We start from the raw sequence: 27830 nt of genomic DNA, 5'->3' as shown, positions 1-27830 counted from the left end.
ACAAAAACAACAAAAGAGTAATGGATGCTTTCCACACAGCTGCTACTTCGGTTTGATGTCTCATGTTTTTGCCTGCAGACAGAATGAACAGCAAACCTAACAGTCATCTGAACATACCACAAGAAACCAGGTCTGTATCGTATGTTCTAGAGCAAATATCAAGCACTTCAGACTTCCAGCTATATTTTATGACAGGACATAGATCCCTCGCTGCCCTTATAACAAATACAATCAACAGTTCAAACCTCACACCGTGCTGTAACACAAATCTTCATTAAATTAGTATTTAGCTATAAAGCTCCATGAACAATCAGCAGCATGCCCTCACTTGATCAGCACCATGTGAAGTTAAAAATCCTGACAACAGAGACGTTACCTGTCAGGTCTCCTTCCTGTGTGCGTCAGCCACAGTGTGTCAGGACAAAGTTCACTGTTCGGCCTCTATCTCAGCCTGACTCAGCTACTCCTGTGAGAAAATGGATTCTTCCTTGTTACTTCATTATTTTCTCCTAGTTTCAGGTCAAGCAGCTGATTCTTCTTTTTTCCACAGCGTGAGCGGAATCGTCCCATAACACAAACTTTCTTTCTTTCTTTCTACTCTTTGCTCCTCCCTTCCTCCGAGCAAAACAGATGATTTTCTTCCTTTAACTTAGCTCCACCCCTCCTGGCACTCATTGTGAGGGAATAAACTCCTCTCTGCAGCAGCTATAGCTCTTTACTGGGTTTATGGTATGTGGGAGGATAAAGGTGTGGTGGATAACTAACCTGCCATTGAATGAGAGGGGCGGAGATATTTTTCTAAGGCTCATCAATCTACAAGCCGACATTCAAAAGCTCCACTCACCTGGAGGAGAGCAATGGTCCTGAAAATGAAACATACTCTTGATCATGAGTGTCTGTGTGACAGTGTGGCTGGTTTAAGGAAGACTGATAAGGGAAACAAAGGGAAACTATTGCCATGAACCAAACAGTGACAGGAGATAAACAATGGTGGTTAAACCTGAAACAGGTCTGGATTCATTATCACAGAGTCATATTTTTACCGGCTAGAAATATTATTCACAAAAAAAAACAAAAAAACAAAGTCACCTGCTTCCTTTTACAGAAACAGGAACTGTGAGACATTACATAAACCACAGTAAGAGCTCAAATTTACAACTTGCTCTAACTTGTGAATTGAATACTGTTGTGTTGTTCTCACCTCATTCATAGTAATAACGTGACAGAATGACAGTCAATCAGACAGAGGTAGAAAGCTGCTGCAGCACGTTTCTCTGGCCACACCCCAATCAGTGATGTCACAGCAGGTGTTTTGTATTAGATGGAAAACACAATAATATGGGTTTTTAAGATACATCTAAAGGAGGTGGCTGCAGGGAGCTGAGACCGCAGATATTTGAAGGACACTGCTGCCACATGTTTTAGTGCTCTGAAGTTTAAAAAATGCAAAAAAAGAAAAGGTAAATTAATCTTTTGTGTTTTTGGGTTCACACCCGCAGTTATAATGAAAGATAACATTTAATCAGGTTTGCTCACACACAGAGGGCGAACGCACAAAGTTGTATCTGGCAGACCTCCAGACAGCTAATGCTAACGCCAGGAAGCAGAAACATTCTTCAGCTATTAATAAATCTGTCTGATTTAGCTTCATATCACTCTCTCTCTCTCTCTCCAGCTGCACTTTATAGAGACAGAGCTGCATCGAGAAATATGCAAGCGGTCGTAGGAAGTCAACTCTTCGTTTGCCAAGGCAGACAGCAGGGAGCAGAACAGACCCAGAACTCTTTATTTCAGCAAGGTCAGGATGCTCGTCTGTGTTTTCCAGACTGAAAGCTGGATAGCAGGGCAGCAGATGGCACTGCCCACCGTGGCACCATGCCCCAGCATCACACACACACACAGATTCCACATGGTATCTACAGTAGCCAGTTACAAACTGAGACACACACACACAGACACAGGTGGGACTCCCAGTACAGTAGGAAGTTCCATGCTGGGTCAGCTGCTCGTCTTCTACGGTCCATTTAATTGTACACACACACACACACACACACACACCGTATATTTGTAGAAATATAATATGTGAACTGAATATCCATCATTCTCCAACCCTCAGCATGAACTCATGTAAACATCAAATGACCACTTGTCCAACAGCATCAACAGTTTTCAAATGGTTCATCACAAAAGAACACACACACACACACACACACACACACACACACACACACACACACACACACACACACACACACACACACACACACACACACACACACACACACACACACACACACACACCTCTCACAGCTTGTTAACAAAATCCTCATCAACAACTAGACTGACACTAATCACATCACTATTCCAGCAGAAATTTGGTGTGTGTGTGTGTGTGAGTGAGTGAGAGAGTGAGAGAGAAAGCAACCAGACAGGCAGTAACAGCATCCTTTACAGTAACCACAGAACTATTAATACCATCAGAAACTGTTTCAACTGTCCAATATAATGTTGCATTAACAAGCAGTAACAAATCAAAAATCTTTCATCAAGCCGTCTCCCAGCGGAGAAAGTTTTGTTACAATTGGTGAGGGATCAATATGAAAGATTCATGGATCAGTGTTAACCAATGAAAATGCTTACTCGCTTCGTCGGCGTGCCTCCATCCCATCAGGTAGGAAGAGTTTGATTGTTGACACGATGCAGCCATGAGTGACTGGAAAAACAGACAGACAACCACCATGTTAACAGTTCAGTACTGGTTACCAGTTCTGAGTCAACATCATATTGGGAGAAACTGGAGTTCTGCAAAAGGTTCTCCATCATCGGTGAGCATGGAGAGTGTAAAAAGAAGTCCTGAACAACACTTGCACACACCAGCTTTAAAATAAAAATTAACTACAGCTTTTTTTAAATCATATAGTATAATATTTTTAGAATTGTATGTACCTGAAAATAAGACCACAGTAGTTTCTCTTACACGTTTAGAAGGCTGTGGTGTATTCAAATGGTTTCAATCTGCAGCTTCACAGCTAGATGCCACTAAATCCTACACACTGGTCCTTTAAAACTAGTGCTGACAATAAGACTACTGTACTGTTCACACTATAAAGAATGTTGGTGTGGGGGAGCAAACTCTAAAGAGCTGCTCTCTGCACTGATTGTAAGATTATTCCAATGATTGCTGCAGAATAGAACATATTTTGATTTTCCACTCTGGTGGAAATTTGTCTTTGGCTCCCCAAAACAAGATACAACATCATAGAAAACTGATAACTGACAAAGAAAAACACATGAGGAGCTGTGTGTGCGCTCCCCCCGCCACGTATACTTGGAAGAAGCTTTTGTCCAAAGAGATTTTTTGCCCACATATACACACACACACACACACACACACATGGGATCCTGGTTCAGTGTCTTGATGAAGGACACTTCGACGTGTCGACTGGATGGATCATTGTGACGGATAATATAACTCAAGCATGTTTCAAGAACCTGATAATTCATTTTCATATTGTTAATGAATGGAAACCAATAGCTGCCTGACTGGATTTGTAGCTGAAGAACAAAAACCTGCCACACTAGACATTTATTATACTCTTCCTGTGAAAATGAGCTACAACTTTTATTTGGTGGCATTTTATCTAATGTAATTCTGTGGTTTAGCAGTGTTGTGTTTGGAATTATAGAGTGGAGTAACAGCGATGCTCACACATTAACCTGTAATAGTAGTCTCATATGAATGAAGTCCAATGCAGGTTGAATGCGCCTTGGGTCTCCAGAATGAAAGGAGTATTAGTGGAGCTGAAAATTTGACCTCAATATCTGCTATGCAAAGCATGTAGTCCATGACCTAAGCAAACTGAGCCCTTAGGTACCCTTGAGGGTTAGTCAAGTGTAATTATTTCAGTTTGTATGTGTGCATCATCATCTACAAGGCTGGTAGAAGAAGGGGAAAAGCCTCTCTCTGTTCTACCTCGCTGCAACCATGTTCGTTTTATTCTTTCCATTCTGCATCTCTCTCAGCATACTGTGAAATAGAGTTATTTATTTTTATACGTTACTGTGTGGAAATATATTCAGTATATGCACGTACCTTTGCGGGTGTTCTCAGTGACGTCGACGCCAAACTGAATGATGTCGCCGGAGAGAACCTCGCAGGGCGGACTCTCCTCCGAGCCGCGGCTCAACCTCTGGCTGTTGATGAACGTCCCATTGCTGCTTTTAGTGTCCTGCAGGTAGAACTGACACACACAAACACAGCAGGTGAGAACCGTGTGAAGACATCTATGAAGACTACACAATCACTAAAACAACAGAGCAGGCTGTTATAATTAAAATAAAGTAGAATCGATTTCAAACCATTAAGGAGCGTGACAGAAGGGAGAGTAAAAATACAATAGAGGATGACAGTAAACATTCAGCTGCAGCTCATCATTAAAGTTCACAATTGTCAATAGTAATTTATAAACTCTATACATCATACTAGTGCTTATGCCATATGACAGCAGCCAAGAGCTGCCATAGGGGTATAACAGTACACGGGTCTGTTCGGGTGGTTCGGTTTATACCCGTTTTAGTGTGAGCTCGGGGGGTTAAGCATGGGGATTGTTCCTTTTCATTTATTCTGAACAGAGAAGCCAGGAGGTATCAAAGACTGACAAAATCCTCTTCCTGGGGACTGAGGAAACATTTTGCCCACTGGCAACTTTGGTATAATATTTTCATTATGAGAAAAGGGGAATCTTTTAAAAACATTTCTGTATTACACACTGAACCCTTTCCCAAAAGGCAACAGGTCACAATAGGCTTTACAACTGAAAAGCATTTCTCTATGCTAAAACCTTTGCCACCTTTGCAACAATTAAACATTCAAAGCACACAAACATGTATGTATTGCACAACGGTGGAACAACACATCGTCCTTGTCCGATAAACAAACTTTCTGTTTCTCTTCTAGCAGACCAGGAACCTGAATTAGTCCCGATCAATTAATGTAATGGACGCCGGCGGGTCTTTCGGTTCCAGTGTTTCATTTACATTCACCATAGAGTGACTGCATGTTGTGCTAATGTTGGCACGTTGCCAACAACGTACAGCTACGGGAAGTTTTTGAAATATTAAATCTTTATGTCTAAAGAGGGAGTAATAATTTCAAGTATCCTGTGATCTGGTTTAACAGTTATCCTGTCAAAACATCTCTTCATTAATTGTGGCGCATTACTATTGTCCAATCGTCATTACTTTCAGGGCTGTGTGACTAGTTATTTATAATTTAATCCTGAAGCTACACTGTAGTTCACAGCCCAGAAATATACAATGATACAGACAATATGACAACATTTCACGTTATTTTAAAAAGCAATTACACACAGTAACATGGCACAAATCCACAAGGATGATGACAACAACAACCAAAGTTAAACACAAACAGCGAGAACCACATCAACAATTTCATTCACATATCCTCCAGAAAACACACATACACTGAAAACAAGTATATATTCACAGACATAGAAATTAAGTCACACACACACACACTGAAAACATACACATCAGACAAAATACTGCATGTGTACAGACAAACAATAATTAAAAGCAAACATACAAACATAAACCTAATACTAGCACAGACACAGAAGGTATAAATTACACCACACACACACACACAGTGAGCGATCTGATCTGGATGCCTGAGGCCTGTCTGTCTGTTTGTCGTTCCAGGAGTTTCATTCATCAGCTCTCAGCTCTCCGTCATGACTGAAACCCACTGTCCATCTCCCAGAGACACAGAGAGACACTCAGACTGAACACTGAGGAGAGGAAGGAGGGACTGACGAAAGAAAAAGCTAAAAACAAGAGGACAGAGAGAAAGAGAGAGCTGCCGAGACGGACTTCTTCACTTCGCCGTTTATCCGACTGCAGTGTGCTATGAAAACCAACCAATTCACAGATCATGATAGCTATACATACACACACACACATACAAACGTACACACGCACACACAGACAGTTACCTCCTGTCCCCATGGTAACCTGGAGACAGGGGGGGAGGGACCTAACTATAGAGCTTTTCACCCAGCAACAACACACTCACACACACTATGCGTCACATACCACACATATGCTCTCTCTCTCTCTCTCTCTCTCCCCCTCTCTCTCTCTCTCTCTCTCTCTCTCTCCCTCTCTCTCTCCCTCTCTCTCTCCCTCCCTCTCTCTCTCTCTCTCTCCCTGTGAGCAGCAGACTGCTGGTTTAGGCTCAGACATCAGTCTGTCACTTGTCTTTGACACATACTTTCTATTAAAGCATTTGACATGTTGACAGTGACAACAGCATTTAAAAAATGCAAGTAAGAACAACACTAAAGTCAGGTTCATACTAGAGATGGGACGATAACTGATGTTATCGCGCATCATGAGAAAAAGCATGGGATAATTGTGAATATCCTCACATGGCTTGCCTTTAAAAGTGGTCTAGCTCGCCAGCATACAGCACTATATTGATTTCCTGATTTATTTTTGAACAAGAGGACAAGGGGGAGGCCGCATCTTTCCAGTCGCTCCAAAATCCTGAGCCTGTCACCATGGCACCAGAACAGGGAGATGAGGTGCCGTTAGGCAGTAAATAATATACTGAGTGCCATTTTAAAAGAATTAAGTATATTTTCATGTTTGTTGCGATAATATCGTGTATCGCAATTATTTAGGAGAAATTGTGACATGAAATTTCCATGTCTTTTCAGAGGAGTTCCCAATATCTTACTCTCAGTTACAGGTTGATTGATCTCAGACAGCGTTTGATCTAACACCTACACCTTCTGACTCATACAGGAAGTCCCTTTCATTTCCACAAACAAACCGTGGGTTTATGCTGAATCACAGCTGCCTCATTTCCTCATTTGACGGAGTTAGAGGGACGGCTAAAAATGGAGATTGAGGTGACATTATCAATCAGCAGTCAGTCACTTTCTAACTCCGCACTAATCCCAGGTGACCAACTACGAGGCACTGGTCACACAAGTCAGAATGAAAAAATTAATGACAGATGCATTGGTTGACAGGTAACTCAGGTAACTCATAGACCGAGCTGACTTTTTAATTCTTTTAAATGCTTTTTAGAAAGTTCTGATGGTTTGTTTGATCTTCCCTCTGGCAACAGAGACACAACAAAGCAGATCACAGAGAACGTCACTGATTGGTTGACTCACTGACACACTAACCATGGATATTAGCTGAGATTTCTCTGTGTGTGTGTGTGTGTGTGTGCGACAGAGTGTGAAAGGGAAAAAATTCCTTCCCTGTTCAGTCAGCTGGTAAACTGCCACATACCAACGTCGCACAGTTAGCTACTGTCTGCCTTTACAATTCTTTCGATCTCAAAAGAATAATTCAGGTTTTGGTATTTCTGTTTCTGCCCCATCATTGCTGCTGCACAAGAACACTTTGTGCACACAGCAACAGTAAGTGCAGCAGGTCAGTGTTGAAGCTTAAAGTGGATCTGGAGACTGTGATAGAGGATTACAACAGTAACAGTTTTGGTCATTATTTTTTTACCGTTGGCCTACATTTGTCTAACCTGGGCGTTTGTTTACAACACTGATTATTTTATCCTCATGTTACTTTGGATGTCACCAATATTATTTCTGTAAATATAATGATATAATTCCTTTAAATGATGATGATGACTGTGAAAATAAGACCCAAGTTGCAATAAACTAGAATTATCCTTTAAGATGGGTTTACACCTGTGTACTAGAGGGTTACAGAGTCCCTACAGAGGTTTTGTTCTATTAGAGGCTTTTAACCTGAACTGACCCATTTAAAATCCACCCAAAACGGATGCGCATAAATTAATCTTCAGAAAGACAGCCTCAGTCCAAAAGGGACAAAAGAACAGTCAGACCAGGTCTGAATAGGATGATCCAAACTGTGGCTGACCTGAGACGACAGCAGCACTGGCGGTGGCAGCATGATGCTCCACCAATTAACCGGATTACACTAAATGATGTCTTGGTTAGGAACTGTGTAGACCTGCAAAAGACCTCACTTTTATACACTTAATTGCTTCATTTGAGAAATTCTCACCTTTAAAAAGCTGCAACCGTCAAATGTTTGGCATTTTCAACTAATAAATGGACTTAAACATTTGTTCAATTAACAAAATAGCTGCCCGTTAATTTTCTGTCACTCAACCAAGCCATTATCGACCTATTGTTGCAGCTCTAGACATATTTACTGGTCTTTCTGTGTGTTCACTGCCGTTTCTGTCCATCTGTTTTGCTTTCCTTCTCCTCTCTAGAATAGAGGCCATTAGTGATTAATCTCCATCCCCATTAACAATTATGTAACAACAATAATCCTTAATTTCAGGATGGTACAAAAAAGTACATTAGATTAAGTACGCCAGCATTGCTGATGAAAGGCTCTGAAGTACTAGACTGGCGTGCTTGCCGTCACCCTCAAGACCAACAAAAGAAAAATGTATTGAAAAGGATCTGAAAATATTCCTGGAATAGGGAAACATTTTTCACACAAGTGCGCAACTTTTCAAACTGATCTACACTTTCGACAGATTTTCACCACCACCAACATTCCTGCACCACTTCCACCCACGAACAGAACATTTCTCGGGGAAACACTGCATCCTTTTATCCTTCTCTGTCCTCTGACTCCCTTTCTCTTTTCATCCCTCCTCCTTCATTAGTGTCAGCTCAATGAATGCCATGTAATTGTGTTTGGATTTTAATTTTCCCCTCAGCCTCCAAAAACAGTGCAAACCATCAGCTGGCAGCCAACAGCCACGACAACCACTTAACCAGTCAGCAGGTCGCCACATGACACCAGCTTGGTTGGACACACACACACACACACACACAGATGAGTTAATAAACAGATAGTAGTAGTCAGCTGACAGATTGACTCTGAGCCTGTATTTATCAAGTCCCTAAGAATCATTCGTAGGAGTCGCGCTGAAAGTTTGAGCACGACTAAAAATACTTCCCCCTCAGAGTAGAACATGAGATTATTTCTCCAGCATCCGACATTCAGTCCCTGCAAGAGGAAGAAGGAGGTCTCCTTTGAGAAAGAATCCCCATGTTACTACACCCATGTGCCATTATGTCAACAAATTTGTGAGACAACTTGATGGCTGTTGATGTAGTTCAAGCCTACATTGCATATTTAGCTGGGGGGGGTTTTAGCCACGCTGGAGGGATGGCAATGTCGGTCCACCAATTTGGTTCAGACTGAAATATCTCGACATGCTTTGGATGCATTTCCATGAAAAGTTAGTTCAGAAATTCACAGACCACAGAGGATCCTACTGACTTTGGTCATCCCCTGACCTTTGACAACTATTGGATTGACTGGTACACACATTCATGTCATGACTTTTCTCACCGCTGCTGTCGTGGTCCAGATCTCTGCATCAGGCCCACCAGATCATTTGGCCCAAAAATAAAGGATTGTGAATCTACGGCCATTAACATGTGTTGATATGTAGCAGGAATATATCACCATCTATGCTTAAAGCACTGACATAATGTGAGCTATAATTAAACAGATGGGCATAAAAAATTAAGCCTCCATCTAGTGCAAAATATTTTTAGTTACATTAGTAGAAGTGCTGAAGTTTTTGTGCATTAAACACAACCACAGTTTTATGGGCACTGTAGCTGTACTTTCCTGCTCCCTATTAAATATTAATAGCAAAAACCTGCCGAGTGAAATAAAAAGATTGTAAAGCAATGAACACAGATATTGACAGTCACAAGAAGCTTTAAAGGGATAGGTTCACAATTCCATTACGTCAGGTCCCCATATGTTAATTCAAACAGGTTTTGCTTCCTGTAATTGTTCCTCCTGTTCATACAGGCCTTTAAGAGAGCCTTTCCTAATGCGCTTCCAGTCAAGATGATATGTGACACAGTCCTTGTTCTGTAGAAAAACACAAACTTTATCTGCAGTTGATATATCAGGCAACTCAAGCGAGCATCTTTCAAAGTTTCTGGTACAAATTTCCCTCTTTGAGTTAGTACCATCCCTCCGCCGCAGCTCAGCACGTAAACACTGTTCAGGGACACACAATGAGGGATTCTGTACTAAAAAAAGAACTATAACTATGGACGATACCCACTTGATTTGACAAATTCAGACTGTTCAAGCCTCATAATAAACCTCAAACTCACCACTTATCATTTCCAATGGAAGCATGCTAGGAAGAGATCTTTAATGGCCAGTATGAACCGTTTTAATGCACATATTGGCACCTGATTGTTTTAAGTACTGTTTTAAGACAGACAGAAACCCATCCTTTTTTTCCAGTTAATATCTTTGAGGAGGAGCGTCTAAAGAATTGTATTTCCTTATCAACTAAAAAACATACAGATTTCTCTCCAATATTTTAACACCTGCTGGTTAGTCCTAACAGGTTAGAACAGCTCTGCAGCTCCCCTACATATAAAGACAGAATGATTTCCCCCGAGTTAGGAAAGATGATAAAACACTTTTTCCTATAGGTTGAACCAAACATCTGTCACACAAAGAATCTTCGGGCCAGTCACAACAGATTTCCAACTCGACTTGATGAACACGTTCACTGAACTTTCACTGCCCACTGCATACCAGTAAAGCAAAGTGGGAATACTATGCTACAGGAGTACAGCAAGGTAAATTGAGTGTAATGTCAATATCATTTATTACTGTACAGATCAAAGAGCAACTGAGGGGTCAACATCAGAAGCCCCAGGTGGAAGGTCAAATGGTAGATAAAGATGCAGCCATGAAAAGTATGTTAATAATTACTGACAGTAAAAGTATGAACAGGCTCCTTTGTGGGGCTGAGTGTCAAAGGATTGGTCACACCACAGGCCTGGAACTGAGGCGTGAGATTTTCTTTCTTAATGAATGAATCGGTCACGCTGAAGGAAGCAAGTCATGACTGGTTACGATAAACCTGTTATATTAACACAGTTGTTGAGCAGAGAAAAGAGGGGTAGAGGCGTGTTAGGCTGGAGAAAATAGAGAGAGAGAGAGAGAAAAAGACACCAGCATTGAATGACTGTCGCCTTACATGGAACCTGTCACATTGCTGGGTTCCTCCATCTGTGTAAGTAATGTATTTTTAGCATTCACACATACAGTAGGTCCCCTGTACCAGAAAAGTTCAAACTTGGGATGTCCCAATCAAGATTTTCTTTCATCGCCTGATCCATATCCATTAATATTGTCCTGCTGATGTCTGATTCGATATATTGATATTTTAACTTCTATGAGGATTAAATACTGTCATGTATCTGAAATAACAGCTATAGCGTACTCAATCTGACACACTCATTGGCCACATGATCCAAATACTAAAAAGGTTCTGGCTCAAAAAAGTTTATAAACTAAAATTGATGCGACCCGGCTAGAGAGAAGTGTTCCTGTAGCTGGAACTACAGAAACACTTGTGGTTACACAGCGGTGTTACAGTGTGGTGCTTCTTCCCTCACAAATGATCCTTGGCCAAGCGCAGACGCCAGCCTGCAGAGAGCACACAAATCTACAACAGACAAGTTTCTTTTTGGCCTATCATGAAGCTACTCAGAGAACTGACAGCTGAGATAACCTACAGCCGGCAACAGCGAAGTCACGGTCAGTGCCAGTTAAAAATGAGAAGCTGCTACCTGAATGTTTTGTACACTGCTCTTTACTAATGATAATTAGTGTTCGAGATTAGCAAACCCATTCATTTTGCCAATCTCAGAGTCTGAACCTCCAGTCACTCTCCAGTGCGGCCATCATTTTTCACATTCACACACTCCAACTGTCATTCTCATATGCCGTGAAATGCTGCACTGTAGAGCCCGGTGGTGGTGAAGGAGAGCAGGGCTGCAACTGCAGGCTGAGGGGGACAAAACACAGTACGGCAAAGAAAGGACTGGATTTTGATTGGGTTTATTTTAGCCAACGCCGTTACTAAAATATGCCCGGATCAGCACCAATACCAGTTCATAGGATCGGCTTAGGGCATCTGTAGTTCGAACATAACAGGACCATTTTGGATAGTGCTGCAGTGCTCACGTGATATTTGGCAACTTCCACATGACCCCAGCCAGAGCAATAAATATGTATAATGTGCGTTAAGCCGTCTTGTTATCACATAGTTAGCCTGGCGTGAGAGCGGGTCTCTAAATTTTACTCAAAGTTGCTTTTCAAACATGATGCCGTCATGTGAAACGTTTACAGGTTACAGTGCATGTCTGAAAGAGACTGTAGATGGAGAGAGAGAGAGAGAGAGAGAGGGAGAAGAGTTTGTTGATCCCGGTGTGTGTCGGTGCAGAGAGCCAACTGACTGAAGCCTGGACTCCTGCCACACCATTTCCAAAAGAGGTGGTTTGCTGCTACTGGCAAACAGAAAGAGGGGTTTTATCAGTCAGCATGTGAGCATATTCCTGCAGCAGAGTGTTAGTGTGTGTTTCCTTGAAAGGTGAGTGTTGGTGTGCGTGTGTTTCAGCTACATGATTTCAGCCGCCTATTTTCAGCTGACTATTTTCAGCTCTGTCACTTTAGTGGTCTATATGGAAGACGGGGAGGAAGAGAGAGAAATAAAGAGAGAGAGCACACAAAACAGACCATATCTTTTAGGATCCATTATCTAGGGGAACTAATAGAGCTTGCAATACTTGTCAACAAAAAGGCATACATTTTTTCTGCCAAACGCAAAATAAAATGCTAAAATTGGAAAAATAGTCAACAATTTTGACAATTGATTAATGATTTAAGTAATTAAAGAAGTCAATGTGTCAAACATCTGGTTCCAGCTTCTCAATTGTGAGGATTTTCTGATTTGCCCTGTTTTATATCATTATAAGCTGAATATCTCCGACAAACCAAGACATCTGAGGACGTCACATCAAGTTCCTTAACCTTCTGTTGCATATTTTTCATTCAAATTTAAGGCAGAAAATAAACCACACTCTCAATAAAAAGGCCACCAGATGAAGACGAAAATAAAATGTGGTTTTCTACTACATTTCACTCTGTGCTGTGTCTCGCACCTATATAGTCCTCATGTGGAACATTTGTTGCACAGGTACGTTTTTATGATACTCAATACACCATCCATGTGTCCATAGCAACAGTCCTGACGCAAGACCAATCAATCAGTAATACACTGCATTTAAGCCTTAAATACTTAAATCTTTAATTATTAAATGCTGCAGGGGTATCTACATCTCTTTGGTTTCATTTGTTGAATACTTTATGTGAAAAAAAGAGTAACCAATTCATTGTTCTAAATTGCTTTTTTTTTTTAAAGAAGGATGCTATAATTCACCTTGTTAACTAAGCCACACGCCAGGATTTTAGCATCATGGGTTCTGATGGTGACTTCTAACAATAAGCTCCCATGGACAGATGGTGTCGACAGCCGCCACCTTCCTGTTTGAGGAAGTGTTGAAAAGCTGAAGACTCAGGATGAGTTGTAGACAGGAGAACAAACTGGTTCACCTGTCGACTGGAGTTTATTCTGGTCAACGTGAACAGCTTTTTGACGACAACCTTCCTACCAGGCTGGATAATGTTCAGCTCCGGTTGGTATGTTAATCTCCACTGAGGTTCACAGCATACTCTCACTGATAAAGCAGCCAACAAGATATGTAGAAATAGAGCTCAACATAATGGTGTAGAATAGAGTAATGCAACAGAATGGGCTTTAACACACAGTCTGCATCATGTATGAACAGGTTATGCAATCTGCCTCTAGCTCAGCATGTTTAAGGATCAAGTTCAAGATAGTAAAAGTTAGTGTCACGTGTCAGGAACAGCAGAAACAGAAGGGGAAATAGAAGAAAATATTTATAGATGTTTTAGAAAGATAGAAAGAAATATGTTGATGTTTTACGTAAGAAAGATATATTTTTTAACTTCCATATTAATATTGTATCAACCTAAAAATCCAGTGTAGGACCTGCTTTAATTCTACCCCTATGGTTATCGATAGGGCTGGGTATTGAACTTCAACAGTACAAAATCATCGTAATACCTCCATCTCAACTACCCCCGACATCCTTACCAGTGGCTGCTTGTAATTTAGAGAAACAAGCGTATTTACCATAGGCTTGAAGAAACAGCATAGTTAGCTTAGAGATGGAAGTTTCACACAACCACCAGAAATTTAACTTCTAATTGGATGGATGAAAACTAATTAATATATATATATATGAAATCACATTGTGACACCAATAATTGGATTTCCCACCCCTCCTTTTAATGCTCCCATCATGATGTCCTGCTGCGGTATCTGGATGCAGTATTCCTATCACTGAACACACACACATATGCACAATGCCAGGGCTGAGTTTGCCAGAATGCTGTTTCTGCCAACAGTGTCTTATTCCCTCACACTTACACTCAGATATAAAGAGTTACAGGGCTGTGTCCTGTCTGTGTAAGAGCGTTCCTGTGCTGTGTTGGTATTCAGATTAGGGCCATTACCACGCTGTGGAATACTGATACCAGACAACAGCTCTACTCTGCTGTCAGCACTGCTCTCCACCGGCTCACTGGTCGACTGCCTGATTAGCTCTCTGGTCGTCTTTATCGCAAACTAACTACCCTCCTGTGCAAAAACAGACTGTCAGGGGGCCCTTGTGGTCCAGCAGTAACACTAAAGGTATAGGGAATGGAGAATCTGTTCTCTATTTGACAGTATATCTGGTTCACCTGAGGCCTACAGCAATCTAATGACTCATCTACTGTAGGGTGTGTGTGTGTCTGTCGGTGTGTGTTCTCGTAATAACCAAACAACTAGACTGATAACATAATATTTCACCCTGCACTAACACCACCTGATGTGCACTGTACGATCAGACATCCTGGAAAATTAACTGCTTTTGTGTCATGATTGTAACGCCCCGGTCTGAAAGCTGTACAAATTTCCATTCAAGTCCTTCAGTCTATTTACATTGACCTCAAATCAACACTACCCAATTATATAGCCATGCTACTAGATAAGTGAGGCTGTTAAGTGCATTACACACCAGAAACTGAAACGGTTAGAAGAATGACACAGTATTTAGATCCAGACAGTCTTCTTATGTTTATACTGGTCAAAACACAGAGGGGGGAAGGAAACCGCAAAAACATGCAACATGTTTGCTTATCAGCAATAAAATAAATGTTTCAACAAATCAGACTTGAACAAATGGGAACCAACAGGTGATTTGTCAATATTATAGATAGATAGATAGATAGATAGATAGATAGATAGATAGATAGATAGATAGATAGATAGATAGATAGATAGATAGATAGATAGATAGATAGATAGATAGATAGATAGATAGATAGATAGATAGATAGATAGATAGATAGATAGATAGATAGATAGATAGATAGATAGATAGATAGATAGATAGATAGATAATCTGGGGAACAAACTGCCAAGCGAGTGATTAATGGACAACCTGCTCTACCTTCTGAGCCACAGCCGCCCCAAAAGCAACCCACGTAGCCTAATCCTAAACTACATTGTATTTGTATTTAATTCTGTTCCTTTGTGCTGTTTCCATTGTAACGATCACTGATAATGAGTCACTTCATTGTTTTTGTTGACTGTAAAGCAGTTGCAATAGATCAGAGTGACATTTCACAGACACTCCTGCTGACATACAAGGCATGGCCTGCTGCTCTTATACAATGAAACTTAAATTGGGACAGATCATAACAGATTGAATATTTACTTTTTTCCCCCGAAAGTTTGAAATAGTAGTTTGAGTTTGACAGCTTCAGTCAACATGCTGGCATGCTAAATATTAGCCACAGCAACTCATGCTCGCATCGCTGACCAAGAAATTAAAGTCATTGGTTTGTTTCTCAAGTCAGCTCGAATCATCAAAACAGCTTTCACTTAAACCTATTACGTTTAAAAGGTCCAGTGTTCAACATTTGTGAGGATTTATTGGCAGCGATGGAATATAATACTCATAGCTATGTTTACATTAGTGCATAATCCCCTGAAACCCGCTGAATCCTACACACTGGTCCTTTAACTGCTGTGATGAAATGTAAAACTGTGTGATATAAACCATGGTGTTATTTACATTGCACTTATTGTCATCATTAGTGATGGGAATTGATAAGAATTTAACGATTCCGATTCCATTATCGATATTGCTTATCGATCCGATTCCTTATCGATTCTCTTATTGATTCTCATTGGGTGAGGGAATAAGTACAAATTTGTTTGTTTGTATTAAGTTGCTTTAATATCTGATTAGAAGACACAGCACAGAGTATATACAAATTATGTGTAGCAACCTCAGAACAAACCTAAAAGTAGGTGAGCTACTTCTCGAAGTAAAGTCATCATCATCTAAATTTGATGGACAATGACAATGTAGATTATTCGTATAGTAAATGTTTACACAATGAAATGGCGATCACATTAACTAAGTAGACAGGGCCTATCCTGCCTGGAGAGTTTAAAGTTACCTTCGGCATTAATAACAGATGGCGTCCCGTTAGCTCCGCTGCTGCTTGACTCACTTGTGTCGCTAGGTAGTAGTGTATCAAACACGCGACAGTCCTGCAAATGAATTGATGCTGTGTGGCCAAATGTTTCTGCATATTGGAGGTAGTTCCCCCCTTTGACGAAACGGAAACTTTACAAGTGTTGCAAGTGACCGTATTGTCGTCTTTTCACATGAAATATAACCAAACTTTAGAGCGGTTCTGCCTCGACACCATGTTTGCTGCGTTCTGAACTAAAACAACGCAGCGTGTGTGTGACGTCATGACACATTTGCAACGAGCAGAACCGATAAGCGACATTGTTAAGCAGGCACGTTAACGGTTCCAAGGAATCGATTCACTGGGCACCGGTTCTGAAGAAGAACCGATTCTCGATTCCCATCCCTATTCATCATTGTTTAACAATTTATGTGATGGACACTCTCAGAGGTTCAGTAGCTACAGCAGCTGATGTTCTCATTAGCAGACACATATTTTTAAAAATCTGATTTAAACAAGTTTCAAATAAGCCAGAGCTAAATACAGTACATATAAAGTATGAACACTAGAAGTATAAAATGACAAGGTGTGTTTTCACCTGGCTGTAGGGATATTCCCTCTGTGCAGCCCAGCACAGGTTTCTACTTGCTGACGGGTATTTACACCTGTTTAAAACCATAAGGGTTCAAACTAATATGTCTCTTAAACCATTAACTCATACTATACTTAAAGTCCGGGTTTCCCCTGGATTCTTTTTTACTTCTCGACTCCGATTCCTCCACAGAGGGCTGACCAAACGCGACAATGGCCTGCAGAAGAGTGCTGCAGATCCTGATGTGAGGTATTGCATTGGGCATATGGGCCGCCAGCAGGGAAACAAGCAGGACAAGAGAGGACAAATTTAGCTCCAACATCATATCACACATTGCTGCAGCACTGATGCAGCAGTATGTACACTCGCTAACAGACTATTAATGAAGCAGGAAGCCAGACATTTCAACATTTTCCCTCTCTACTATCAGATGCTAACCACATGCGTCACCCAAAAAAATTGATGTTCTTTTAACTTTTTCTTTTAACATTTTATAAAAACCTGGTTGTAGCATGGACACCAACAGATCAGTGTCAGGACTTCATAGGTGGAGTTACCAAACATAGTTATGCCGTGTCACAACTATGTCCTCCAGAAGGATAAACCTGGTCTGATCCGGTCAACTGTCACATGTAAAAGGTTGAGTGTACACACTCACTTGAATGAATGAATGAATGAATGAATAACTGGCTGGCTGGATAACTAAGTGATACAGCTATATTACAGAGAACTCCACTGTGAGTCCTAAATCTGGTTTAATCTGCTACGTATCTGACTGACACACCACCACTGACTGACTGACAGGCTGTTTAGAGATTTGTGGGTGGCTTACTGACAGACTGGTTGGTTTAATGACAGATACTGATGGCTACATACCTGTCCTTGACCCTACACAAGGATGCTTCTTAAGTAGCATTTCAAGACACTATTTTGTGTTTTAAAGAAGTTTTAAAATCCTGATAAATCCTTTTTCTTTAGAGAAGCCAAAGCTTGGCAAAAGTCTGCTGTCTTTCTATAGTTTTCTTATTGTCAAGAAATCCACAATGCGATAATCCGTCTCTCAATACTTTCTGGATCCCTACCCTATCTGTGGCTCTCTCAGCTCCAAGCCCACTGGTTTCTACTGAAGATCTAAAGCTTTAAAAAAAAAAAAAAGCACACAAATGTATAGCTTCATTTTTAACAAAGCTCAGTGATTTCCTACAACAGCTGGATATAGTAGTTTTTAGCAAACAGGAGGAAAAAGTACATTTGTTGGGGCATTTTTGCAGTTGTACATTTGGCACACTGTCCATTCAACAGCTCCATGTTGAGAACGTTATCCAAAACAAACTTCCTCCAGAATGGTTATATAGTTTTTGTCTTGTTTTAATGGAATGTATACAGACTTCAGCTGGGACTTGACATATGGTTGCTGTAGCAAGAATGATAAAAAGAAAGAACTATAAATGGAAAATATGTGGCGATGGACTGACTGAGATACTGTCCTCCGGTTGGACTGCAGGCTGTCTGACTGGGTGGATCTCAGCTCCTCAAGCACAGTGGTTCCCAAACTGAGGTCCCAGGACCCTCAGGGTTAAGAGAGAGGCAGCTGGGTCGGATCTGACCTTCCCATGATGGCTGCTGCTTAAATAAGAACACGCTTCATTATTTTCTCTCAGAGCCCTTCAGATATTCATCCCACCAGCTGCGCTCATGTCAATTAGTTCATCCTTCCTTCACAGTAGTCAGTGTCAGGGCAACAGTCCCAGCGGGACGCCCTGACATCAGCAAGCTACAGTACATAATATGTAGTCACACAGTGCTACAGGTCTCAATCCTTAATCACATCTCAGTCCATTTCAGCTCCAGTGAAGCCTAAGAAGTGAACAGTGATCTAGTGATCCTGAGAACCAAAGAGTGAGGGATCTTACAGTAGGATTAGACTGTGCTCTGAGGTACAGGACGATACATCAATAATAAAGCAATATGCTGGATCACTGAACCGACTGATTGGTTCATCAATCACAGGACGCGACCAATCACACCTGTTTCTCTTCAGTGCGCAGTTATCACACACACAGACAAGATGGAGGTGAAAACAATTGAGCACAAAAACCATCAGAAAGACAAAGTGTCAACATTTGCAGTAAACCATACTTTACAAGAGTTCATTGACATATTACCTTATCCTACTTTTGGCTCTGTAGAGGTTCCCCCCCCTGATCACCACGATCTCAACTCACAATGCAGAACGATTCAGATGAAAACAAAGAACTTGCATCAAACTCGCTTTCAACATCATATCAGAGCAAAGTGAAACTGTCGGTTGGTTTTTGAACGAACCCAAACTGCAGACTCATGTGACAATGTCCTTACTGCACTTTAGAGGAACCTACAGTTATGAGGTATTGGTTAGGCAAGCCAGATCTGTGTGCTCAATTCCTGTGTGTGAGTGTTTGCAAGAAAGAGCGAATACTAAGCCATTTTCCTTCAACCGTTTCCATGATTGTAATGAATTTCTATAATTTAAATGCAGTGTATTTTGTATTTGTGCATTGTTAACTGAACACCGAACACAAATTCTGACCATATTTACACTGTGAAATATATGAGCATATAACTGTGTATACACACTGACGTCAATTCACCTGCAACAAGCCAATATCAACTGACAAGAAGTCAATGTATTAGTTGAACTTAACAATGACAGCATGTGTATTCCAGTGGACTATCGATGGACATTATTGTCCTACAATGTGATGCTAAAATATCCAAAATAAAAACAGGGCATTGTTGCAGCAACAAAAACATTGAGAAGCATAATGTTACTATATTAGAGTGGCTATAACTGATATTTTTCCAATAGCATGTATCGAGTGACAATGTGAAACAGTATGACAATTTAAAAAGGGGGTTCGTAGTGATGAACCTGCAGAGAATTATCACCTCAATCTGCAGCCCTGCTCGGCTTTACGATGCTTTATAATGAGTTTCAGCTCATTGTTTAGCTGTCTGCTTAAGTCTTCAGCGAAAGGACTCTCCAGCATGTTGTATATAAATGGAGCACAGGTGCAATGTGAGAACCAGCATTTATACAATCTTGCAGGTCTCTCCTAATTTCATATTTCCATATCATACATTTTATATATATTTTTTAACTCAAATTTAAAAATGTGTTTTTACTATTTTGTTGTTTTGTTATTTTTATTGATTAACTGTATCTTGACATTATTATTGGGGGGACTGTAGGCCTATATTACATAGCTGACAGTATGATGACAGGAGATGAAAGGGGAGAGACGGGCAATGATTCAACAAAGCTCTCCAGCTGGACGTGAACCATGTTGAGGTTCATGGTTGGGGTCGTTCAGTCACAGGGCACCCAGATTTACTGCACCTTTATTTATATGTGACAATTAATTTAAAAGACATTAAATATGGTCTATTTGCCCATCTTCTAAAGTGTTTCACATCTTGAACAAAAACCTTTATCCAAAAGAGGGTCTTCTTGCATTTGGGCCATTAGAGTGCCTTTCATATATTCATTCAACACTAGAAGTCTTTCTTATATGATTGGGCTGCTTCAGTACTGCAAATTATTTAGAGCCAGTCAGTGACTAGGTTCATTATATTAAGAGTCAACTGGCTCTGTTTATCAGCTCAACAAAGAAGCAGCACAGCCATTCTCAGAGCCAAAAAAGGACTCTGGTGATAAAAACAAAACAACTGATCATTCTTCTGTTTAATCCAATCCAATATTGGGTATACTGGGGAAATAATAACTGCCAATAAATCAGTATTAGTGTGTATATGTCGGTCAATCCATGTGTGCGTTTTATCCCTGAAGAGAGGAAAGGATGACGCTACTGGTGTCATTATAAATAGCTTATGCTGTATGAACACACACACACACAGGGTATTTCAAAGTCCCTGCATGCCACATAGTTGGGTAATCCCGTGGTTGTCTCAGCCTGTTCAACCTGTTCTACAGAGAAACTACAGACACACTGAGGCCACACAACGACAGATGCTACAACACACAGATTTGATCCATCTGCTTCAGATCTCAGACCTGTGGATTTTAAAGAAATCACAGGTTGGTTTCGCAGACAAGGATTAAGGATCTAATCCAAGAATGGACTAAGGGCATTCCTCTGCGTATGTCTGTATTGGATTCTGTTTAGTCCAGGACTAAATTTAAACCCATCTGTCTGTCCGGAAAATGAGCTCAGCGTGCTGTTTATCTCACCTGTTTTATTATTCATTCTATTTATTCATATGGGTTAACAAATGCGAGGTGTTAGTCTTTTTACTCACAATTACTACAAACTGTATAAAAAGAAGACAGTTACTGCAGATATAAACAATAGTTTGTTATTTTCTAATCAAAAATACCAAGCATTAACCGGTTCCAGCTTCTAAAATGTAATTCTGTCCGTTTTATATGTTTTAAATTTCATGTTTCAGGATTCATGATTTATCACACGACAGTGAGGATAATTAGGGTGAGCTTTTTGCCTTTATCTTTCCTAAAAACATTGTTTTCAAGTTATTTGTAAAATGAAACGGTGCAGTTGAAGACGACATGTCTTTTGAATCAAGGCACACTACAATAAAAAAGGCCCTGTATTTGAGACAAATGTCCAATAGCAAAATAAAAAGCTCACACAACTTTAAAATGTACTATTGTTACTGGATCTCTGTGATTAAATCTGTGAAAATATCCCTAAAAGAGAAACAATGCATTCTGTTTTTTTGGAATAGCTCATATTAACACGACATACATAACCTTCACAGTTGTTAAGAGCGGAAACAGAAAACAGCCAGGATTGTAACTGCAACCGGACCTGAAAGGCTCCAGATACAGAAAGTTCTAGTTTACCTTGACATGGTTAAGAAGGGCCAAGTATTTGTTGTATTTTGTTAATTCATGTTCACACTGCAGACTCTGTACAGTTTGTGCAAAGAAGATTCACGGGTAGCTCATCAAATGTACAGACTTTTAGTAACACTGTCTGCAAGGAGGACAGATATATTTGCAGATTGAAAATGCAGAATTGATCCATTGCTGCTTATTTCATGTTTCCTAGCACGAGGAGCAGCATCTGTGTCTTTCTACCCATAATCCCTTGAGTTTTGGGAACATTTCCTGTGCTCAATTGAGATTACGCATTACTCTCCAAGTACAGAGTTGGATACGTCTACAGAAGGCAACGCTCCAGAGTTCCCCTCCAAACATGCTTGTTGTGAGCAGCACCCTAAAACAAACTGAACCTGTTCAAGTCCGAGTACAGTTTCCGCTCCTCCAGGGTGTTCTCCAGAAAAAAAAAAAAAAAGTACATGTGTGTTTGTGGAAGCACGGCTGATGATTTAAATGTGACAGAGAATCATTTTGAGATGGCCATTTGTGAAGATACGCTCTGTGAAACATGGAGGCTCGCCTGCTGGAGACATTTGGAGAATGCTTCTCAACAAATCAATTGTGATTTTTCATCAAAAGACAGAAAAAGATTCACACCAAATCTAAAATCTTGGGAGGAAAGTCAAATCCTGAAGTCATTATAATACTTCTTACCTTGCCGGTCTTGTGGTCGAACCAGACCAAGGCATGATTCCTGGACAGCACCTTGCAGTCGAAGGTGGCATTGTTCTGGGCCGGCCGACACCGAGCCACCGACCTGCCGATCTTGACTGGCTCATCCAGGTATACATGCCTCTCCTGGAATGGGTGCGAGTTGGGTCGGCAGGCGAACACGGCCAGCGCTGAAGGCATTGATTTTGGCTTAAGAGTGTTACTCCAACCAGACACGAGGGAGAGGTTTTCTTGATCCAGAGTGGCAGGCTTCTGTTTCACTCCCTAATGAATAAACTACAATATCTGTGTGTAGCCTAATAGGTAGGCCAAACTGTAAGTCCTCTAAGCTTCTAGGCACAAACTTATAAACATTGTCCACTGTACACAGCCCAGGCTGCACCGCTTCCCCACTTCGATTCAACAAGACTCTCCTGTGTTTGAAAAAAACGAAAATAAAAAACAAACCAACAGGTATAAAAAAAGACAAGACATTCCCCTTCGCTGACCGTCCACCAAAGCTACATAACGACACTTATATCTGACAGCAGGCACTATGTACAGACCAAGGTGCCATGTGTCAAGACATACATGACTGAGTATAGCTCTGACAGTCTGGCAAACAGCCTCCCACGTCCATCAAACTACTCCAGCACTGAAAACAGGCCACCACAGACAGACTGGATCTTTACTCAACCCCCCCACCCCAACCCCACCCACCCACCCACCCACCAATACCAACAGCTCACTTCAATAACTGTGCCTACTGATTAAAAAACGAGTTATCAATCCAGGAAACTGTCTCATCCAATGTTAAACAAATGATTGCGCGCTTTCTAGAGATGCCCTTCCTTGCAGCAGCGTTTGAGTAAATGTTAAATGTGTCACCCGCTGTATTTATTCGCCATTTACCGCCTTGTCATAATCTGAGTGACATTGTTGCCCTGATACAGGGAGCCTTAGCTAGCTACCTAACGCCACCACTCCCTCCAGAGAACACCTACAAGACCGCGAACGACACCTACAGCGAGCCTGAACGCCCCTGAGTTAAGAGTCGGTTGAGGTTTCAGCTGAAGCAGCCCAGTCTCCACTCCTCGTCTGAATTAGTGCGGAGGGGGTTTTAAATAAAAAAAAAAAACACTCCGCCGGGATGAGCGGGGGATTAGCAGGTCTCCTTGTGCAACTAAAATGCTAATTGGCTAGCTCGCTAGCGGAGAGACCAACGTTTCCTGGCGTTGTACCAGCAAAGCTAGGCTAGGCTAGGCTAGGCTAGGCTAGGCTAACGAGTGCTCACAAACTTATCACCGAGGTCCTTAAACGTTTTCTCCCCACCCCTCTCAACCAGTTCGCTTACCGAGTGGAGGCGGAATGCCATCCCTGTCTCCTCGGGGAGGGAGGGAGGAGTGAGAGGAGGAAGGAGGAGGAGGAGGAGGTGGAGGTGGGGGGGGCAAATAAAAGCAGCGAGCTAGCCCCGTCTTTTGGCTGCTACGGATCCCCGCAAGCGAACGTTAGCATGAGCTAGCGGTTAGTAGCAGCTAGCCGGCTAACTGACAGTCAACGGCGGAAAAAAAAAAAAAAAAATCGGGAGAGTTTGTAGACTGCGGGTCTTCACGCATCACACCAGCCCCGAGTGTCTCCCAGGGGAAAGACAGGGGGAGGATAAGACACAAGTTGCGCGGTCGTCGTGTCTCTCAGTCCGGGTCCGGTTCGCCGGGGCGGGTGTGAGTTAGAGCCGCCGCCGTCCCGCAGTTTTCTGGAAGGGATCTAGAAGAAGTTGTCCTCCTCCGCGAGTCCCGGCCGCCATACTGTAACTGGAGAGCGGACGGGCGCGGTGCGTTCACTGACCGACTCTCTGCAACTCCTCAGAGAGAGTCAGAGAGAGGAAAACAACGTCGTCTTCATTCTGGATTCGCGTTAATTAGAGGTTGAGTTGATTCTGGGGAAGCATATTTTATGACAGGGAAAGAGAAACGGGTTAAAAGTTAGACATGGTATTAAAATATATATATATATATTTGAGGTTATGAGTCATTTGAACTTTCTAAATCATGATTTTTGAAGTCAAATTTATAAAAGTAACTAGCTATATTTTTTGACGTTTATAACATTACCACAGTATGTATGGCTTTTTCAGTTTCTGATATGGAAGTGATGTTTTAACGTATTATACAATATATCTACTTTATTAACTGATAATATCACTGATTTTGATGTCAACAATATGAAAAATGCTCACTATTTAATCACAGGCTTTTATTATGAACAATATATCAATATATCTACTTTATTAACAGAAAAATAAACAACAATTTAACTTTTCTCAGAGCTATGCCAATATTACTACTACTATATCTAAACCATATAGATGTGTTTACATATGATTTTTCAAAATAAAAGTTAACTATACAATCATAGGGAAAAAAACTATTTATTTTAATACTCCTGTATTTAAACCTGAGTCAAAGGAGTAAAAAAACAACAACAAACAAGAACATAATATAGGCGTTTCCCATTGCGATGTCACAATTCTAGGATTTTGATTATAGTTGGGCTTTAAAAAAAAAGGGCATGAGAGCAGTCGTGGCTCCATTAGTTGCTTCAACAACCAGGGAATGTACCTTTAAACTGTTTTTCTCTCTTTTTAAACACCTGTTGTGTTACGGTTCCTCTCTGCAGACTATATACCCTATCCCTAACTTTAGAGTATCACCTACAAAACAATATTTTATAGTTCCATCATAAGGTTTTATCCAGGTGACTTGATTTATGGACTGGGGCAGCAGGGTGGGGTGGGGCGGGGCGACATGGGAGGAGATCAAATTCTGCTTATGGCTCCAGAAATGTCCCTGCTGTGTTCTGGTGAACCGACAGCTGAGACCAAATCAATGCTGGATGAGACAGTAGAGCAGTGAAGTACGTGAGGATAAAACACCACAAATGCATCACTGCTTCTCATGTTGGTTTAATTCAGTCATCTTTTAACAGGAAATATACAGAAACACATTCATAATTAATTGTTTTAGCGATTGCAGGTTTGAGAGAGAGAGAGAGAGAGAGAGAGACATTCAGCTTCACAATTCACAAATGGAGTTTTAAGATTCAGTTGGTTGCAATAGCAGATTGAATTGGTTTCTTGGCTGAGACTCGACCTGCTGCAAAGCTTAGTGCTTTTACCATTCATGTTAAAACACAGGTGTCTTTATAGAGATGAGATGAATATTGCTAATAAGAGTATCAGATAAGAGTATTTACACTTACACAACTTTTTTAAGACTTGTATAATTATGGGTCCAAATTGTGTTCAGTGTTCTTTTTTGTGAACTAATATTTTTAAAATATAAGACACATCTGGATTATTTATTAAATAGAGTAGAGCAATTAGTCATCCAGATCTTAAGAAAACATACAGATGTTTTGGTATGTTGGCTTTCTTGCCAAGAATGAGTAGAGAAGAGTCTTTCTGGACGCTGCCTAGCTTCATATTTACACAGGAGAGTGATATCCAAGAAAAACCAATACACCAACTTTTATAAAACTGTCAAACTATTCCTTTAAACCCTCCTTCTCTTCTACTATATTCCTTTTTCTTCTCTTTCTCCCTTTTATTTGCCGATGTTTGGTGTAATACAACCAGTTCCTTTAACCTCTAAGGTTGTACATATAGGAGCATGTAGTTCCTGTGGTGGTCTTGGCAGGTGTGAGAGGCCTGAGGGCCGACGTGGGTTCAGTTCAGGATCAGACTGATTATCAGTTCCAAATATATCAGAGTGAAGGACACGATAACACCTAAACATCCAACACAGTCACGATCAACCAGTGAACCAGACCTTCACAGCCTCAGAATGTTTGTTGGTTGTCTTCGTGTCAAGATCACAAGTCTTTTACCTGGTCTTGGTCCTGGTCTTGGTTCAGGTCTTGGTCACAGGTCCAGGTCCAGGTCTTGGTCAAGGTCATGGTATAGATGCCGGTCCTCCCTGCAGCCCTGCCCAACCCTCCCGCAGAGTGAGCAGAGGACCAGCTGTCACTGTGATAACAGTCAGACTATTATTTGAGATTTAACAGCATCTTACTGTGTTTAGCTTCTTAGCCCAGTTTGACTTCACAGTGTCCAGTTATAGAGACGCTGTGTGTCCATAACAAGCTCATCACTAAAAGTTAAGCTGCATTACAAACTTACGATGTGCTTTGTTGTATGTTTGCTAATCTCACTCTTGTTGTTTAATAATCTGCTTCAGCTTCATGTGAAGCACTTTGTAACATTGCTTTTTAGTGTGTTATTATTACTTTTGTTGATTCAGCAATAATATATTTTACATTTAAAGTTATAATCATTCAGTTAGGAATTGTGTTACATTGAATGTTGCATTTTATTTAAATTAAATGTTTTAAAAGTGTTTTGCTTGCCTTAAACTGCAAACAAAAAATAAATAAAACTTGAACATTTACAAACTCCAGCTGATAAAGACATGTGATCTAAACTTATATGGACTTTAATGTGACATATTTATTGTAAAACTTTCTATAATTCATTTGTTTATAGATGTTTGTACTTTATTTATTTGATTTGTATTGGTATATGCACACATTTAAAAGATAATGTAATGTATGTTTGATAAAAAATGTATGTTATAGATAATATAGATAATATGAAGAGTTATATTTACTATAGTTATAAGACAGTTTTACTAATTTGGCAAAAAGTAAAATTTCTGTAAATAAATCAGATTTTTTGTTGTTGTTCTTTCTTCTATCTCCTTACCTATATTAAGGTGGATTTGTGTCACAACTTGGGTTAGCAGAGGATGTACCCCTTCCCTCTGCGAGCACCCCCACTCTGTTTCATCCATCTGCTTGCTCAGTGATGGAGCCATTAAAGGATTTAGATAAAGCTGATTTACTGCCTCGTTCGTGAGAGTCGGGCAGTAATTGAAGAAGTAATTCATTCAATGATGTGAGTTGCCCTCTGTGTGAGGGGGAAGAATGCAAATCCAGCAGAACAGGTGCCAATGTTGAATATAATAAAACACTGGGTAGCCAACTTTGCAATAAATACAGATTTTAAAATTACAACATTACTTAAAGGTCCAGTGTGTAACATTTAGGAGAATCTAGTGTGTGACTATAATATTAATATTGTGTTTAATCACCTGAAAAGAAGAATTGTTTTTGTTACACTTGAACAGAAGCAGACAA

General features: G+C 40.7%; 1 protein-coding gene across 10 annotated transcripts in view; it reads right to left on the bottom strand.

Annotated features, from left to right (window-relative positions):
- The window catches only part of slmapa (sarcolemma associated protein a), a 59867-nt gene extending 35411 nt beyond the window's left edge, over window positions 1-24456 (bottom strand). For 8 of the 10 annotated variants that reach the window (XM_051414046.1, XM_051414044.1, XM_051414047.1 and 5 more), the window contains exons 1-3: window positions 22641-23338; window positions 4094-4241; window positions 2641-2713 (exon numbers count right to left, since the gene is read on the bottom strand). In XM_051414046.1, the coding sequence (XP_051270006.1) occupies window positions 2641-2713; window positions 4094-4241; window positions 22641-22838 (419 nt within the window). In that variant the 5' untranslated portion in view covers window positions 22839-23338. Of the gene's footprint in view, window positions 1-376; window positions 607-2640; window positions 2714-4093; window positions 4242-22640; window positions 23339-23991 lie in introns of those variants that run through there. The other 2 variants (XM_051414045.1, XM_051414053.1) reach the window with 2 other exon arrangements.
- Between the last annotated feature and the right edge of the window lie 3374 nt (window positions 24457-27830).

The sequence above is a fragment of the Dicentrarchus labrax genome, unplaced genomic scaffold (assembly GCF_905237075.1).
Source record: "Dicentrarchus labrax unplaced genomic scaffold, dlabrax2021, whole genome shotgun sequence".
Taxonomy (NCBI): Eukaryota; Metazoa; Chordata; class Actinopteri; family Moronidae; genus Dicentrarchus; species Dicentrarchus labrax.
The sequence above is the reverse complement of the archived record's forward strand: the minus strand, read 5'-3'. Positions and strand labels throughout refer to the sequence as shown.